The sequence below is a fragment of the Berghia stephanieae genome, chromosome 2 (genome assembly GCF_034508935.2).
Source record: "Berghia stephanieae isolate SIO BIC M18660-M18661 chromosome 2, UCSD_Bste_1.3, whole genome shotgun sequence".
Taxonomy (NCBI): domain Eukaryota; kingdom Metazoa; phylum Mollusca; class Gastropoda; order Nudibranchia; family Aeolidiidae; genus Berghia; species Berghia stephanieae.
In genome coordinates, this window is record NC_088361.1 from 90,014,965 (window position 1) to 90,033,769 (window position 18,805).

At 34.2% G+C, this 18,805-nt stretch overlaps 1 protein-coding gene across 1 annotated transcript; it reads left to right on the top strand.

Moving 5' to 3' along the window:
* Positions 1–2,434: 2,434 nt before the first annotated feature.
* LOC144965800 (ADP-ribosylation factor-like protein 15) lies at positions 2,435–17,912 on the top strand. Its single transcript, XM_078901540.1, has 5 exons — positions 2,435–2,642; positions 6,005–6,149; positions 7,769–7,828; positions 9,015–9,223; positions 10,034–17,912. Exons 1-5 carry the CDS (start codon positions 2,589–2,591, stop codon positions 10,214–10,216), a joined length of 651 nt encoding a protein of 216 aa, XP_078757666.1. The 5' UTR covers positions 2,435–2,588; the 3' UTR covers positions 10,217–17,912.
* The last annotated feature ends 893 nt before the right edge of the window (positions 17,913–18,805 follow it).

Sequence of the window (18,805 nt, forward strand, 5' to 3'; positions counted from 1 at the left end):
CCATAGACTGTCTCGATGATCGCCATCGAAATCCTTTTCTGTTCAACTCATTCGATTGTTCCAACATTTGTCGAAGTACAAAAATGTGGTCTGTTCATGATCTACCTCTCCTAAAACCTGCCTGTTCTTGTCGCAGAATGTTGTCTACTGCTACCGAGAGTCGTCTGAGTATGATACGGCTAAATACTTTCCTGGTCAATGAGAGTAAAGTGATACCTCTCCATTTATTACAATTTTTAAGGTTTCCTTTCTTGGTAGTTTGACAATGGTTTCTTTCCTCCAAGCGTTAGGTATTGATTCCCGCTCCCAGATATCTTGCAGTATGTCTTTGATATGTCTTCTGCCTTCAACATTTCAAGGCAAATACCATCATCCTCAGGTGCTTTCTCATTCTTCAACTTGTTGATTGCCTCCCTAATTTCTCCAACTGTAATGTACCCTTATCAACTTCAAGGCCTTCTTCTGCCTCGTTGATGTTGGGGAATGTGCTCGGATCTGGTCTGTTAAGGATTTTATGGAAGTTCTCTTTCCATCTTTCTAATTTGCTATGTTCTTATTTAATCATTGAACCTTTACGGATACATTTTGGTTGTACCTCTGTCTCCTTGAAGTTTCTAGACCATCATGTAGAAATTTTTCATTTTTAATCTTATGATTCGTCTAGGCGAGCCAAGGGTGCCTAATAAAATTAAATCTTTACCCGTGCTGTCTTGCGGATCTTCGGGAGGAGGAAAGACAACGGAGCAAACCCGAACGAAACCAATGAGTGGATTGGACTCAAGAGCTTGGGAAAGCAACCAATCTAGGAGTGAACCTCTGAATTAGGTCCTGGCCCTCTCAGTCTGATGATTGGGCGAAGTGTTAGCAACTCCACCCTGTCAAAAAAACACACACAAAAAAAAAACAACAACATAACGCTGCAGAATCGATAGCAAGGAAAAACGATGACACTCTGTGGTTGTTCTCCCCGATACCCTCTTGGAGATATTCAAGAATTCACGTACTTGTGCAGTAAACTGACAACAGATGGGGACTGCAACGAAGAGATCAAAACCAGAATCAGGAAGGCAAACCAGACATTTGCTTCCCTTAAACATTGGAGAGCAGCGAGATTGTATTCCAGCACTAAAATAAATATTTTAAGAGTAATGTCTTGAGCGTTTTGCTCTATGGGTCAAAGTGCTGGAAGATCACAGAAAGTATTATCCATAAACTCGAAGTATTCCCAAGGAAATTTTTACAACGAATCTCAGAGATGTTCTAGTCGAATACAATCTCAAACGAGGACCCAAGAGCTAGCGCGGAGGTGGAGTCTCTGGAGAATCTCATTAAAATGAAAAGATGACAATGGTATGGCCTGATGAAGCACTGACAAGGAAAGCTCTGCGATAGATACTCCAAGGAAAGAGGAAGCGAGGCCGCCCCAAGCATACCCGGAGGCGTATCCTGGGGAGGGACCTAAAGCATAGAGTCTATCCCTTGAGATGGCCCGGAGACTGGCTGCTGACAGGACCAAGTGGAGATCCCTTGCATTGCCTCAAGTGCTAGCTGGCTCGGAGAGGATTGAGTGAGTGAGTGAGTGAGTGAGTGAGTGAGTGAACATAGAGTAATATTGAAGATTCTTAGACATTACGGCCTACCCAACAATATTGTGAGCCTAATTCAGAAATCATAATATGATTATACTAAATGCCAAATCATCCATAATCATTATATAACGGAACCCTTCCGCAGTGAAATTGGTGTGCGACAAGGACGCGTACTCTCCCCAATATTATTTTCATTGAAACAGATCTACACAAGCAAAAAGAAAATTACAAGAAAATATAATTACAACAATTATCAAACCTCATGATTGCGGTAGACGTTTTACCGTTTACAACAGAGGTTACCCGAGAGTTGAGACTACATGTAGCCTATTTTCTTTCTTTTTTTTTTTTCTGACGTGGCACAATGTGAGTTCTTGGAAAAGGCTCTTTAATCACATTGACTAACAGTTCCCAGGTGAATAATGGGTACTTGCCGGTAATAACGTTTTCTGTGTTTGTGATTTTTTTTTTTTTTTTTTTGTTTTGTTTTATCTGATTTGCGTGTGTGCGTGCGTGCGTGCGTGTGTGTGTGTGTGTGTGTGTGTGTGTGTGTGTGTGTGTGTGCTCATATTTTCTTTATTTCTTTATCTTTTTGTATTCTCATTATTCGGTTGTGGTGATGGTGTTTGATTGGTCTTTTTCAGGATTTCATTCTCTTAGTCAAGTTCTACGGATGAATTGTGCTTTAATCTAAGCCCTCTGAGCGCATTATTTCGGTTGCTCCGATCGGGTGTTCCCATATTATATAAGGCTGGCATGTTGCAGAGATGGTAAAAACTAGTTTAAAAAACTATAGAGATCCGTCCTTCGGGTTTATTGCTGCTAGTTGTCAAGTGTTTCCTTCCGGAGTAATATAAATATTTTTTCTTCCTGGAATGGATTCAGCAACACCACAACAAACTGTCGTAAAGTGTTCTGCACTTCACGTCTAGCTGGAGGCATTATGAACGTGCTTTAAATTTTGTTTATACATCATCAATATTATACACTATCATAACGATGTGTGAGAGCTGCCGTATATTGTGTGCAATATTTAGAGTTGGTCTCTACTCGGTGAGTGAGAGTGGAAGTGAAGTTGAAATTGAAATTGATGGTCATCAGCATACTCATACTCATACTCATATTTAATTTGTCGTTCTATAACTATCTATAACTATTACGTTAAATAAAGTAAGAATGATCGAAATTATAACCCAAATTGTTACGGACTCATTGTTGTGATGAGAATACTCTCAGATCAACGTAAGATATTGTCCATTAAAACATTGGCCTTGGCTGTCATTATCCCCAGACACCTGTCTGGAGATAACGAAAATTGGTTATCACCAGACACCTGTCTGGGGATAACCAAATTTCGTTATTCCCAGACAGATATTTGAAACTCCGCTCTTTTAAACAATTATCCACATTCCAGAATATGGAATGTTTCAAATGCACATAGAAATAAGGAAAGTTAATAAATTATCTATAAAAACATAAAATTAACAAACATTAAATCAGTTGTTACTACATATACACAATATGCGTCGACTTTGAAGTGGGTGTCATGGCCGAAGGGTTTAGTCGTCTGCCCTGGAAGTTTTACCAGAATCGACGTTGCGGGTTCAAATCCTGGTTCCGCCACTTTTTTTTTTTTTTAACATTCCGTCTTCTTTTTACAGAACAGTGCAAGGGATAAATGTCCCATCCATCCCCCCACCTCTTTTTTTTTTAACTCTCTCTCTCTCTCTCTCTCTCTCTCTCTCTCTCTCTCTCTCTCTCTTTCTCTCTCTCTCTCTCTCTCTCTCTCTCTCTCTCTCTTAGTTCCTTTCTAGTTTCTAGCAAATTGTCATATTCGTCCCCACTCCGATCTCAAAAACTGTCTAAAAAGAATAGATGATTAAAAAGCAAATAAACAGAAATATTCAGAGAGCGACCAAATGGTCAGATAGAGGAGAAAAAAACAAACAACAATTTTTTAAAAAATAAAAACAATTTTAAGAAATTCATGCTCAGAAACGGAACAAAAGGTCAAACAAAAAGGAGAAAAGAATAGACTCGCACAAAAAAAAAAAAAAAGAAACGAGGACGGAATTTAAAAAAAAAAAAAAAGAAGACGGAATTAAAAAAAAGAAAAAAAAAAAGGGGCGGAACCAGGATGCGAACCCACAACGTCGATTCTGGTAAAACTTCCAGGGCAGACGACTAAACCATTCGGCCATGACACCCACTTTGAAGTCGACGCATATTGTGTATAAGTAGTAACAACTGATCTAATGTTTGTTAATTTCATGTTTTTATAGATATTTTATTAACTCTCCTTATTTCTATGTGCATTTTTTAAAAACATTCCATATTCTGGAATGTGGATAATTGTTTAAAGGAGCAGAGTTTCAAATATATGTCTGGGGATAACGAATTTTCATTATCCCCAGACAGGTGTCTGGGGATAATCATAGCGTAAAACATTAGTCGAATCGTAATTGTCAAATTCAAATAAAGCCCCATCAGCATTCGGTTTAGATCTAAGTTTAGGTCTAGACTAAAGTAGAGAAGGGGGCTGTCGTTATTGCCAGACATGTCTGTCAATACCGATGAACGATTATTGCCGGACACTGTCTGGCAGTAAGAAATGGCCAGGTTTTTTTATTTCAATTATACTACAGTCACAGACACGTTGGCAGAAACATTTTATGCAAAATGCCAAACGGGGCGTGAAAATTACAAAAAAATCTGAAAAAATGCCAGTGGTAATTTGTGTCCCAAATCAGTTAATATCAAATGATTTTAACACAAAATGAAAGTAAATAGTGCTCAAATGCCAAATCTACCAAATGGCATCAATGAAATGTAAGTTTTTGACAATTTGAACCGAAAACGTCAAACTGGCAATTCCGCCTTTTCTTTTTTTTTTACAACCAGTAAGAAACATGTTAATCAGCAAATCAGTTCATAGTCCACCAACCATTAAAAATTTCACTACCTACCTACCTGTTCACTTTATTGATCTTCTTTTGTTACTATTTTTCTATAAATTGTCCATTCTGACTGCAATTTTGGGGATATTCATGATAGTCGGGAATTTGTTTATTTTGCGGACGGATCCCTAGATCTAGGTGTTGTTCTCCCCAAAACCGACCACACCTACTATTTGCTTGTCCTCATACAAAATAATACAATTTATTATCACACTTCCACAAAACTAGATCACACAATATATCCGAATCAGAGATGAAAATATCTATCAAAACAATGAAGCAGAACTGGTGGAAAATTATATCGCACATATATGAATTTTAAGTTACACAGATGTTGTGTGGATAGAGAGCTCAGTGGGTTAGACCACCTTTCATTTTGTTCCTTTTTGCTGCACTGGTTATAATCCGCTTGCTTCCTCTTTTTTTTTTCTTTTTTTTTTTCCTTCTCAAACGATGTGAATTGTTTTCCCTTTTGTTCTGTTTTTATACTGAGCAGGAGTTTTTATATTTATACATTTTTTATATTTTTAGTATGCACTTTATTAGATTAGTGTGGGATGAATATTTATATTACAATTTGCAATATTCTATAGACAGGAACCAAAAGAGAGATAGAGAGAGAGATTGAAAAGTAAAAATTTTAAAAAAGGGGGTGGGGGGGGGGGGGAGTGGCATTTATCATTTGCAAACCTCTATAGAAAGAAGACAAAAAAACAAACAAAAAAGTGGTGGAACCAGGATCCGTACACGTAGCATCGATACCGACAAGCCTTCTAAGACAGACGACTGACCCATTTGGCCACGACATCCGCATAAATGTCGACACATATTGTGTATAAATAGTAACCTACTATCCATTGACTGATTTATTGTTTATTTATTTCACCACAGAGCATAGAGGAAACGTAATAATTCCTACAATCTCAGCTCAACTACTTTGATTAGGAAGTGTCAATACTATATGCATGAAATTACGTGCACACCAAATAAATTTTGCTTAATGCAAACAATTGCTATCAGAGTTGATGAAGGCTACAGTACTGTGATTGAGTGGGTAATATCCTGGCTCTGCTGTTTCATGCATTTTAAAAATGAAAAAATATGCATCAGGATTAAGTAAATATACATGCAAGTTATTTTATTGCAAGACAAAGCAAAATATGCATATTACTATTACTTGTTCTAAGGTTGAAGGAAAAATGCATTTACACATTCAACCAAAAGTTGAAAGGTGGTGGTTGTTGTTCAAGATGGTAAGAATGATTATGATGTGTGATGGTGGGATGTGATATCTATCAGCACTGATAGTTTTGCCAGTAGTTAGAAGCTTATCCTCACTGCTGCCGTAATAGCTATTAGACCATATTTAACCCTTTTAAAATGGCTTTTATTTACTTAACCCATAGATTTTAACATTTTCTTTCCTGGATGGATAATGTTTATTAATTTCTTCAACAGTTGTATAGAAAACTATGCTGCAAAGGACCTTCACCTGTGAGACCAAATTTTGCCATATTATGTATTGGTCTTGAAAATGCTGGCAAAAGTTCTGCCATCGGCCTTCTCAGTGATGATGACCTTCATAAAATTGAACCAACAGTAGGTAGGTTGAATCGCAAACATTTGAATGTGTCGTTTATCACGGCTAATTTTTCTCTCCTTGGCAAAGGACAAATTTGAAGTATTTTTTTTCGTTTATTTTTTTGTTGTTGTTGTTCAAAGTAGCTTTTCCTTATTTTTTTCTTCTTTTGTTATGTAATAAATATTGATAAAGTGAACTTCACACATTGGTGTTTAAGCCTATTGTTTTTTGGGGGGATCTTGATAGCTCAGTGTTTAAGCACTTACCTCACTAGCAAAGACACTGGTATCAATCCTTAATGCAATATAGATTTTTTTTTTCTTTTTTCTGACCTACCTTTCAATCCAGTTGAGCTATCAACCACCCTTTTTACCTTGGATTTTCCTAGTTAATTTTAGGATCTTAAAGAAATCCTTATCCTGAATAGCAATCAATTTTCGTTCGCAGCTCTGTACACAGCAGCAACTATGTAACTGAGTTGTTAGATCTTGCAGAGACCAGCGTCTTATCCAAAAGATAGCAAGGAGATGTTACTGTCCATCTGATTTCTCAGTAACCAGGATAAACTCAAGCTCCATGGGATTCATGGCTTTGAATGACCATTTCTACTATTTGCGCTTGAAATTGTGGCAGTTTACACAAGACTAGTTTAAATTCATTTTTTTATTTTTTTTAAATTTCAAACTTTTAATTTCAATACATTAATTTGGATATCAGTTTTATTGGCCACCTACTATTATGATGTATTCTTATAAAATGTGTACGAAGCTAGTCAAATGCCTCTGTATCGCAAAATAGTTTCCGTGGAATCTAACAGACCCAGCCACCCAAACTGAGTTACTGAGCAATCTATTGTCCATTGTTGGTTTAACTAGTTTTTTTTTACAACATTTCTCTTTAAATAATTTTGGGCAGCTTGATGTTTTTGGTTAGTAAGGAATTCATTGAACAGAATTTGCTCTATCACATGAATATCATTTTGTTCCCTCCGCTGTTCTTTGCTATGAATAATAACTCTTAAATGTTTTACATTTTTGTATAGGCTGTTGCTGTTTTATTTGTTTAGAATTAATGTGAATTTTAAATCTATCTGGCAATGATTGAATAGGGCTGAATCTTGGTTATATTTTATACATAGAATTTTATGAAAGCACTACATCTAAACTAAAGGGTTGCAAGCAATTACTTCTGTGCTTGTTTGTCCTACCACAGAAACCAGGATAAACTTAAGCTGCATATTGAAGACATAGTGCTAAAGGACTGTTTCTCTTAATCAACTGATCCAGTGCCAAATGCAGACCTGTGAAATCTCCAAATTTTATTCTTGATATTTGTTCTTGTTCTCGATTACCCTAATTTCCAGCAATTTTCCCCCGTTGTTTATTGTACTTTGATATTTCATAAAAAATCATAATCATTTTTACTGTCATTGTCATAAATGACATCATCGACATTATTATCCTCATCATCATCATCATCACAACCACCATTATCATCATCAAAGCATTATTTAAATTCCAGATTTGTTAAAATCTTTCAGAATTTGTTTCTGAAAAGTTGGCTAGTCATCACATGTAATTTTCATGTAAAATATCAGTTCAAGATCCATTTTACGACTATTATCGATTTCATCTCCCCAGGTTTTAGCATCAAGGCTCTCCTATTTGAAGACTGCATTCTTGATATTAAAGAACTAGGAGGTAAATTATTGATTTAGTCATATATTTTTTTGTGTTGTTTTTTTTTTTTTTTTTTGTTTTAAAAAAAAAATAAATACATTCTTTATGTTTGTAATAAATATTGCTTGATAAATAGATTTTTTAAAAGGTGAGATAAGTATATTTAAAAATAAGTGAATACATTGGTAAGTGAATTTGTAAATGAATAAATTAATATATATATAGAAATAATTATGTGAATAAATAGGTAGATAAATAGATAGTAATAGGTCAGTAAGTAAACAAATGAATAATTTTTTTTTCTTTTAACCTCAGGCATGGGAGACACCCTATGTTTGTCGTCGCTTTGCCAATTTAGATTTATCTCCGTCTTTTAAATACGACAATACACAGGTATAGGTATATTGACCTTAAAAAAAAAAACAAAAAAAAAACAAAAAAAAAAACAAAAAAAAAACATAAATTTAAAAAATACCATAAATTTAAAAAAAACCCCAAAAAAAATAACATAAATTAAAAAGGCAAAAAAAACCCAAAACAAATAAAGAAAGAACTATATAAATAAATCAGTAAATAAATAGATAAATAGATAAATAAACATATGTTTTAAAATGAAACAGAAAATGACTTGATTTTATATGACTTAATAACCCTGTACACTCTTAGATAGGGGACTATAGATAGTAATCATTGTTATCTACATATTCGCTGCCTCTGATTACGGGTCATCGCATGGGTCATAAAACTCCTCATTGATAATAATCTCATTGGCATTATATAATAAAATGATGAGACTCTTAGTATTTATAATGCTAATAATAATAATAATAATAATAATAATAATAATAATAATAATAATAAAAATGATAATAATAATTATAATTATAATAATGATAATAATAATAAAATTAATAATAATAATAATAAAATTAATAATAATAATAATAAAAATAATAATTATATAATCAAGAACAGTAAAAGAATATTATTGCCAAGAAATATGGGTAAGGACGGGGAATACAAATGAATAATTATATGAATACGTAGCAAAATAGATGAACGAACATGTATAAAGTTAGATAAGTTGATAAAGTAATTAGATCAACGAAAGAAATCGAGGGAAAAAAGACATTTGAGTAAGATTCTATTCTTCTTATGAAAAGGTTTGTTATATTTTGGAATTCACTGATTTATATATTTTTTTCAGGTGGTGATAAAGTCAGGCCTTACTGGGATAGATATTTCCAACTATTTCAAGGCATTATATTTGTGATAAACTGTGCATCTAGTGAAGAAACCTTAGAACTTGCCAAGACTGAAATGTACAAGTCTTTGTCCCATCATCAGTTGAAAGGAATCCCTCTTTTGATTTTGTCAACTTTCAAAGATGCAGAAAATGCTAGAAGTGTGGAAGAGGTAAATGATTTAGAATTTTTTTGGATTTGTTTTGTTTTTTTGTTTTTTGGTTTGTTTTTTTTTGGTTCAATCAATGATCAGTAAGAAGATATATTTGTATTTCTCTTTTTTATTTTTTAACTGAAAACTAAATTTTATCTCAATTTTGTGTGACAAAATTAGAGTTGAATTTATTAAGAAAAAGTGTGGAGCGGGCACTAGTATCAATAATAATGAGAAAAATAGGATATGGAAAAGTGCCAGATGAAAACAGAGAATACAGGGCAGGGTCAGTTCCAAACTCAGGATCCTATTGACGTGACACCCTCGGGCTGATTGAGAGAGAGAAAGGACAGCGAGTGGTTGCACAATTGACTGGGCTGTCCAGCCACACAAAAATATGGCTATCAAACTTAGTACCAATCGTGCACCCCTCTTCTCTCAACTACTGTGGGGACCACAATGAGGCTGGCTGACAAACCCTGCGAACTCTCTACACTGAGTAAATAAATTAAGCTATCCACTCTCCTCTGTATGAAAAAAGACATGGTAACATATAAATGAATGGGACACACATGGAATAGCTCCAATATTGAGTTGAATAAGATTCAGAAAAAGTGGGGAATGGATGGTATCGTGTCAATTGGATCCTAAGTTTGGCCCTGACCCCGTGACTTTTTATTCTCTGTTTTCATCTGACACCTTTCCAAACACTTTACCCTAAAAGATCTACATAGAATTTCGACTGTGCTTTTGCTTAACTTTTTAAATTTTTATTTTCTTTGAGCACATTCACCTACCTACTTCATAATTTATCTAATCTCTCCACAGATGACCCAATTTCTGGAAGTAGAGACGAAGCTGACAAATCGACAGTGGCTCCTCAGACCGTCTTCTTTGCATGAAAAAGAAGAATTGCAAACAACATTTCAGCAGTTTAATGAAATTTTACAGAAGAACCTTGAGATCGAAATAGAACAACGCAAAAATTCTCCCCAACATAATCGATTGTGATTGCTGTCATATCTTGTTGGTTTTGTTTTTATTTTTATGTTGTTGTTTTTTGTTTTTGTTTTTTTTTTAAATCTTTTTTATTCTCTCCTCTGTCTCCCACTCTTTCTCTTTCTCTCTGTCTGCTGTGTATCATTGTGATCACCGTGATGCCTTTATTTCCTCATCATGTTTATATTCCACATTTTACAATGCATTCATTTTACTGTTTACTCAACTGCCATAGCAGAAATTGCTGCTCGTTGAGAATATTTCAATTTGTTATGACATATTGAAAGCCTAAACTATTTTTACTAATTGCTTTTCAGATCTAGCTTTGATGTGATTTTGTTTCTCTATCTATGTCAGTGAAGTTTGATTTTTTAAGATTTATAATCAGCAAAGGAAATTTTTCTCTCATTCTTTTAAGAAACTGATTATTCAATGACCGTTGAGTGGTTTACAAGTCTTTGGAAGGTGTGTTTTTCATTGCAAACTAAAGTTGATAGACAAAGTTGAATTTCTCAGACCTTTTCTGGTTTGTTTTCATTTTTTTTTTGTTTAATTACATTTCTGATGATCAGATTTTCCCCCTTTCACTCCTTTTTAATTGTTTCTTAATCAGAAAGCTTTCCTTGTTGTGTTTCAACATAGGAAAACACAGAACATTATGTTTTGACTGCACGTAGCATAAATTTGTGGCAATGAGGTATGTTTAAAAACAGGCAGCCACTATAAGATTTAAAAGCTCAAAATCACATTTTTGTTGTTGATATTTTTGTTTCTTTTTCATCGAGTAATGTCTCAGAGAGGACTACCTCTAGAACTATATCCTGTTAGCACTTCTACACACCACTACACTTGGTGACAAAGTATTGTCTAGCAATACTCAGGTGTAACGTTTTTGACCCTTCATTAACTCTTCACTTAGTGCCATTTGGTGCACACCAGAGATGCCAGACGCGCAGTTTTCCCTTCTTTGTTTTTTGTTTTTTTAAAAACTTCATAGGGCCAAGGTCATTGATCGGTTACATTTTATAGTTCTTTATTTCTTAAATATTTATGTAACAAATAAGGGCCCTTTTTACTCAATTGTCTAAGCACATGATGTGCTTAATAAGAATGATACAGTAGTACTCTCAAAATCCTAGCTTAGTGTAGCCACCACATTCATACAAGATATTAAAAAAGCAGTTGGATGCATTGTGCTACATCTACATAAATTGCTCATTTGACTTTGACATATGAACTTTATATACAGTTGCTATAATTATGATATTTACATTGTAACTGTATTGGAGGCGTTGATTTCTGAGTCATTCCATGTTCTTGAGTTAATTATTTTGGCTAACAATGACATGTGCATTAATTCACTTTGTGCATTAGTTGATAATTTGAAAAGTATTCGATTTTGTTGTTGAAGAAATAGCAGCCTCTCCCATCAGATATGAATGAATGTAGTGAGGAGATATATGTGTGTTTCAGATCGAAGTTTCTATAATATAATTAAATGTAATTTGACACGAGACAATCAACCTCTGCTTTGGTTTGTATTTGAGACAGGACTACTTTTCATAATTTTCAAACTCGTCCTTCCTGTCACAGATAATCAAGTTTTTAGGTTGAAAATTTTGAAATTAAAGCAAGAAATATGAATTTTATAGGGATTGTTTTTTTTCTGTTTTTTTTTGTTTTTTTTTTTGGGGGGGGGGGGGGGGGGGGAAGGGGGGATGAGCTTTAGGTGGGTGCTGTCATTTTTTACTGCAGTGAGAATTGTCCTGAATTTAAAAGCTATACAAAGTTAGTGAATGCTAACACAAGCTTCTAAAGCAAGCAATCGCCATTATAGCTTTACAGGAGCATTTCTTGTGAGAATGTTTAGGGATGATAGTCTTTGAAATAACAGTAAGATTAGGTGTACTTCAGGGAAGAGTGTTATTTTTTCTATTGATAAATATATGACTCCAGGTACAAGGCTAAGATTTTTTGCAGATGATAGTTTCTTGTGGAAGCGAATACACTTTGAAGACAATAGAAAACGTGCTGAAAAATCACTTTTTTTTTTTTTTCTACAACGATGTTAGGTTTGGAGAATTACAAATAAAATTAAACAGATTAAATCTAATTTCATCTGTCTTGACAAAATTCTATGAGAAACGAAACATTCAAAATAATTAGGAGTTATTATTGATAGCTCTGGAAAACAAAATGATTATGGATGTAAGAAGGCAATTTCCGTACTAGGATTTCTCAAATGGATCAGATCAAGCTGCCCAATACCATTTAACTGGAAATGTTATAAAACCCTTATCAAACCAATACTGGACCATGATTGTTCAGTCTGGGATCCACAAACATTCTAACCAAAAAGAAAGAATCGAAAAAAGTACAGAAGAATGCAATAAGATCCATTACTAATGATTATACTTCATTAGCGGTAAAAGAGATGCACCATGAGATAAAATTAGGTTACCTCATTATGAAGACGGGATATTGCTATAATAACAATTTTGTAGAAAGAATTATGTGGCCTTTTTAGTAGTTACCAATAGATCAGTATGAATTGAAGTCAAGTAAAATACAAATAAGCAGTGGAAGTATGAATTTTTATATATTCATCTGCCCAATGTTGACAGTTATCTTTACTCATTTTTCCCAAATATGTTCTACTCATGAAACAACTTATCTGCTGGTATCAAGCCTCTGAGCAATATTGAAACCAGGGAAATGAGTACCATCATTTTTTTTTTTTTTTTCTTCTCTTGGATATGCACATCCAACTCAGTCTGACTGGGTCAGTCCGTTTATTTGAAGTTGTTTGAGCATTCGTCGCATGAATTGGGTTTGGTATGAGTCAAACAGGTATTTATCATTTAATCAGGACATGAGCTTGGATTGTGCAATGAATTTGAAGTTGAGAGTATTATATGTTTCATTTATTTTAAGCGCTTATTTGCCATGCATTGACTTGGCCATTACTTATTGATAAGCCTTATACATTTTCACAAGAGATTAGTTATACATATATAATTTATAATTCAAATCTCATTAATCATCTTTTCCACGATAATTAATTCGTTTTCCATATCTTTTTATTCAATCTCATTATATTTATGGTAAGTATTACTGTAGAACTTGGACGGTTACAAAGGTTGTAATCAGACCTGCAGAACATTTTTATAGAGATATATATATCATAGAAATATAGTAATAAGTAATAAACCTGAGGAGGCCAGGGAGAGTATGAAGTATAATAAAAATGTTGACGAGTCATGTCAATCCTATATGAATTGATCTGTGTTCCAAAATTTCCCAACTTTTAAACATTTTTTGTTATTTTTTATCCACTTAAAATTTTTGTTTACAAAATTTATGAGTGTGTATTTGTGTTTTGACTGTTTGTTTTTATTTTTTGTTGTTATCTGGGTGAAAAGGGAATTTTAAAACGCCATTGTTTACAGTCTTATTGTAATCTAGGTTACTGCGTGAACTCAAAGATACTTCCATTAAATTGTAAACTGCTGGTTGTTATGCTCAGGTTTTATCAATCCTGTTCTTGTAAAGAAAATGATATTACGTTTTGATCATGTATCTTCTTTGTCCTTTTTATGAAGAGTAGTTGGAGGAAGCTGATCTCTTCCTCTCTCTCTCTCTCTCTCTCTCTCTCTCTCTCTCTCTCTCTCTCTCTCTCTCTCTTTTCCGGGTGGTAGCGATAACAGCTAGTGCAAGGCCCCGGGTTAGTCTCTTGGTACACTCGAAACTTTATACTTTATTTTATATTTATTTTATTCTTGCTTTTCACAACACCTGTTATTTCTTATTGCCTTCATTTCATTATGTTTATGATATGTCATGTAAACTGATTCATTCAGAAGTGACCTTTTTATTTTTAACCTAGCTCTCATTTATGTGCAAAGACAACTTGTGCATAAATCCTTCATCAGCAGGGTATATTTATTCTTTTAAGTCATAATGCGGCTATGTGATTTTGGGGTATGAAATTCGCCTTCGAAATGAAAGGTACAGGGTTCAAATCCTGCTCTGAGCGGCACATTGTTGAGTCCTTGGAAAAGGCTCTTTACTCATATTCTCTCACCATACTCAGGTCTAAAATGAGTATCTGGCCATTAACAGCATTGTCTTTGTCGGAAAAAAATAATCATAATAAGTGTTTCTGTTGGCTAGGGACCCCTTGTACAGTGCTTTTAGCATAAGTGGAAATTGTGCCATATAAATGGTAATTTTTTTGTTGATTAAAAAAAATTTCTCTTTTATCAGATCTTATTATCATTGTGTCAAGCTGGTATTATATCCGAATGAACTCGGTGAAGAAAATTGAGTTTAAAGTCAGAATGGTCAGATTAAGGAAAGTAAAGTGTTTTGAAATACCAGAATTAGAAACAAAACTTTCTCTCTCCATTTTCAATAAATATACAGCAGACCTGCTTACCATGCGAAATATTCGTAGAATTAAGATATTTTGGCTCCATTTCCTGAACTTCTTGAGCATCTCTAAATCATAAATAAAAATTGATCCCAAACTACATAATTTTTGCTAGTTCCAGTATCACTGTTGTATCCATGCAGTTATTTTAACTCAAATTTCACAGGATATGATCGAAATTTAATTTGAAGTATGAGTTAATCCTGATATGGCACCGTTTTAATACTATTGGTCATTATTATTGATTTAACTGATTGCAGTAACAGCAATGCAACCTCTGCATCATGAAAGACTTGAATTGAGAGTCAGAATTTGTTTTTTAAGATGTTATGTTTGTAATGAGATTAAAGCAGTTTTTGTTTATTATGATCGTTTTAATTTTACAATGAACAGCTTTATTTTGCCAACAAAATCTATTTTGTTTTGTTTCCATTTGACCTAATACAGCATTGATAGTCTCTATGTAACAATCAATTATCGTTTACATGTTCCAATGCATTATCTTGGGAATCATTTTGGTCGCTACCTATGTGTACATATTTTCAGATCTAATGACCGAACACAATTATAAGCTTGTTTTAACATTGTTGTAATGGATTATATTATGCATTGGTTTTTGAGATTATTTCCGCTACATGAATGAGTCCATTAACAATTTGGTTTATCGGACCTGAAAATAAGTACATGTCGGTCACTACTATTTTGTTTCAAAATTTCTTGAAGATAATTATTTTTAAAAAGGTGGTTGACTTCCTGGTGGAGTTTTATTCCCATATAGATAGTATGCAGATGACGTCACTCAGGCCTTTGTTATTGTTTTTGCCATCCGCGTTTGTGAGTTGTTCTCACTAAACTGCATTAACCAGACTATAAAAGTTCATGGTTACACAGAGTTTGTGTGTTGGTCCGTTATACTTCCGGATGGCAATGTTGTGAACTCCTTGGCCAAGCGCATTCTATCTATATCAGTTCCTTTCTATATGGGGGGTCCCGATAGCTCAGTTAGTAGAGTACTCGCTTCACATGCAAAGGGACCAAGATCGATCCTGGGTGCAGTCTAGATTTTTTTCTGACCTCCCCCTCTCTCCCCTGTCTACCCTGTAGTAAATGGGTAGCTGGGTCTCTTTGACCTCATGGAAAGTACTTTGCGATAGACTAGTGTCCCTCCCATAGTGGGCAGGGAGGTACATACTGTGTCTTCTATCCCCCTATGTTTGTTTTCCAACATGCTTTCTGTCTTTGTCTTGGAATGAGATTACTTGGTTTTGTCCTGGCCCTGACCGGATACTTTGGCTGAGAGGGAAACAGTCAAATGCATTAATGCATAGTTATTGTTTTAGGAGATGATATTTTTTTCCTTGTAAATCATCTCTCTGTTATGTATTACTATATTTGTTATTTTAAGTGTATAATGTAAGCATTTGAGTGTATTCCTCTTTGTTGGATTTTGTGCTTATGTCCGGATGAGACTTATAGGTGATCTCAAACTAAGTACATTGGTGGTATGCTCTTGGAATCTACATCTGATCCCTATTTGTTCCCAGTTCCCCTTTGTCTAACTTACTCTTGGGTGCTTTAACTGTAATTCTAGAACTTTTTACTTTCCCATTTTCTTCCTTTTTACTGGCGCTGATATAACCTAAATGTGTTGCAAGCGCCGTTAAATCGTTAAAGAAAAAGAAGACTAGTGTCCTAACCAAAGGATAGCAAGCAATTACTATTGTCCGTTTCACGCTAATGAAATCGGATAAACTCCTGCTCCATGGGCCTGACGGCTCTGCAGGACTACTTTCTATCTGGTGTGGTGTATTGATCTGGAGTGAAAACAATTGGTTTCGCTGGAGCCTTACCAAACACAGATAGGAAAGACATAGGCATGAGGGTCAGTACATCTGTAGCCTCATTGAAAGAAAAGGATCTTTAGTATGATAATCAAAGGTCTACCCTATTACAGTAGACACTACTACTCCATTTTAATTTGACTTTTCCCCATTTCTTGATTGTTTACATTCTCATAATTATTTAGTTGAAGATCACATCCTGCTGAGTTATTGATAAATATTTGTGGCTTTCTTCTGTTGTTTTTTGTTTTTTTTATCTCGGAGCATTATTCTCGCATTACAATTTTTGTTGTTTGAACAGCTTTTTATATTATATTATTATTATAAGTAATTGAATGCCTTTTAGATCCAATGGACATCATCAAGAAAAAGGTGTAACGGAAATGGTTGGTACACGCATTAATTATGCTATGTTCAATCCATGAGCTCAGAAAATACCAGTATTTAAAAGAGGTTGGACTAATCCTTGTTGGTGTCAAATCTTAGATGCAGAGTGCACCAGGCAGCAACCGTTATTTTTATGCATCACAATTTGATGACCACTAGAGGCTCACTCCTTTTCTCGTTAACAAGGAATTCGCTCACATTTATAGACAACTACGACAACCATATTTATATTATAAGATTTAATTTTGAAAATATAATAACAATATTCACAACTTCTGTGATATGTTTAACTTCTATATGTTTTATTCAGAAAGCTTTATGTGGGGATTACTTTTTAATGTGTAACATAATTTTTTTATTGTTGAGTTCTCACAAATCAAAGTCAATTACATAAACAGATCCTTTTAGTTTTTATTTATTTACTGCTTCCACTTTCACTATTTGCAATAAGAACTTTGACAAAAATCAACTTTAGCTCCATTCTAGTAATTCATTGAAAATTAAGAAAATAAAATTCCAAAGGCAGCACTATAAACAAAATGTTTCCTACACCGCGGTCATAATAATATTGAAGGTCATTCTTTTTCATGTCAAAATTTATTTTTTGTTTGGAACGTTTCTCTGTTATATTTCTCTGTAATGTATGTTATATATGCTTATTTTCTCGATTGCTTATAAATATATGTTTTTAAAGTTATTTTTTATTATTGTCATATTAACATTTCTATTAACTAATATTTTTTTTTTGACAATTGGAGTGGTCAGAGAATCAGAGTTAGTCTCTTTCAATGCTTTTTTTCCCAAGGGAGGGGGCTATTTTTCTCTGTTTCCATCCGCTCAATGATTAAGTTATGTCTCTCTACTTAATCATACAAAAGATATAAATATGTACATTTAAACTTGACCCATGAGCTTCTATCTTTCATATGCTATTCCACCATGGGTACCTGTAGATCTTTCTCAATTTTGAACAAATGATTTTACTCTTTATTTTTAACAATTTAATGGTGTCTGAAGATTATAACATAATAAATTATACTCAAAAACATGTGGTTCTAGTTGTTTCAATATTTTACATAGAGGTGGGCGAATTGATTTTCCTTAGGGCAGGGGGGGATGCATGACACTCCTGGTTGAGTTTTCATCTGACAACACAACTCATTGCTATCTCTTTTATGCAGCTATGTGGTCTAGTATAACACTCGCCTTCGGATTGAAAGGTCCAGGAATCATGAGTCCCACTCTAAGGGGTGCATGGTTGAGTCCTTGGAAAAGGCTCTTTACTCACATTCTATCACTATACCCAGGTGTAAAATGAGTACCTAGCCATTAACAGCGTCTGTGTCAGAAAAACCTGTAACATTGCCTAATACTAATAGGCATCAAGTCTTGTCCTAATGTTAAGTGATGCTGTTGGCTTGTAAAGCATTTTGAGCACATTTATTGGATATTGTTCTATATAGATGCTCGAGTTTTGTTGTTTTTTTTTTTTTTTTTCTATTCCTATTTGGTGGGTTGTGCCAATCCGGACACCCAAATTGACTCTCTCAGCTCAGTGACTTCCAATAGCCACACACCAAGAATAGTTATGAAAATGGCTGTTGTGTCTGTTTCAAACACCTTAAGCAAATTTTTTAAATAGAGAAATCATTTTCACACTTTATTTGTGTGTTTGGCCTTGATTATGGGACCTAGTCAATTGTCCCCATTCGGACAGTGAGTTCCAATTCTGACGCCATTCTGTACCAATTGCAAAACCCCTTTGACAATTGAGACATTGCTTGTGTCAAATCCGACATGATCATCTGGGACATTCAAAATTCACCCATTAGCATTGATTTGGATCCTGTTCGGACTCAATGCAGACCAACCAAGTAAACTAGCCTAAAAGGTATTAAACAAAAACGAATAAAACAGCTGAAAAAAAATAAATATCTCTTT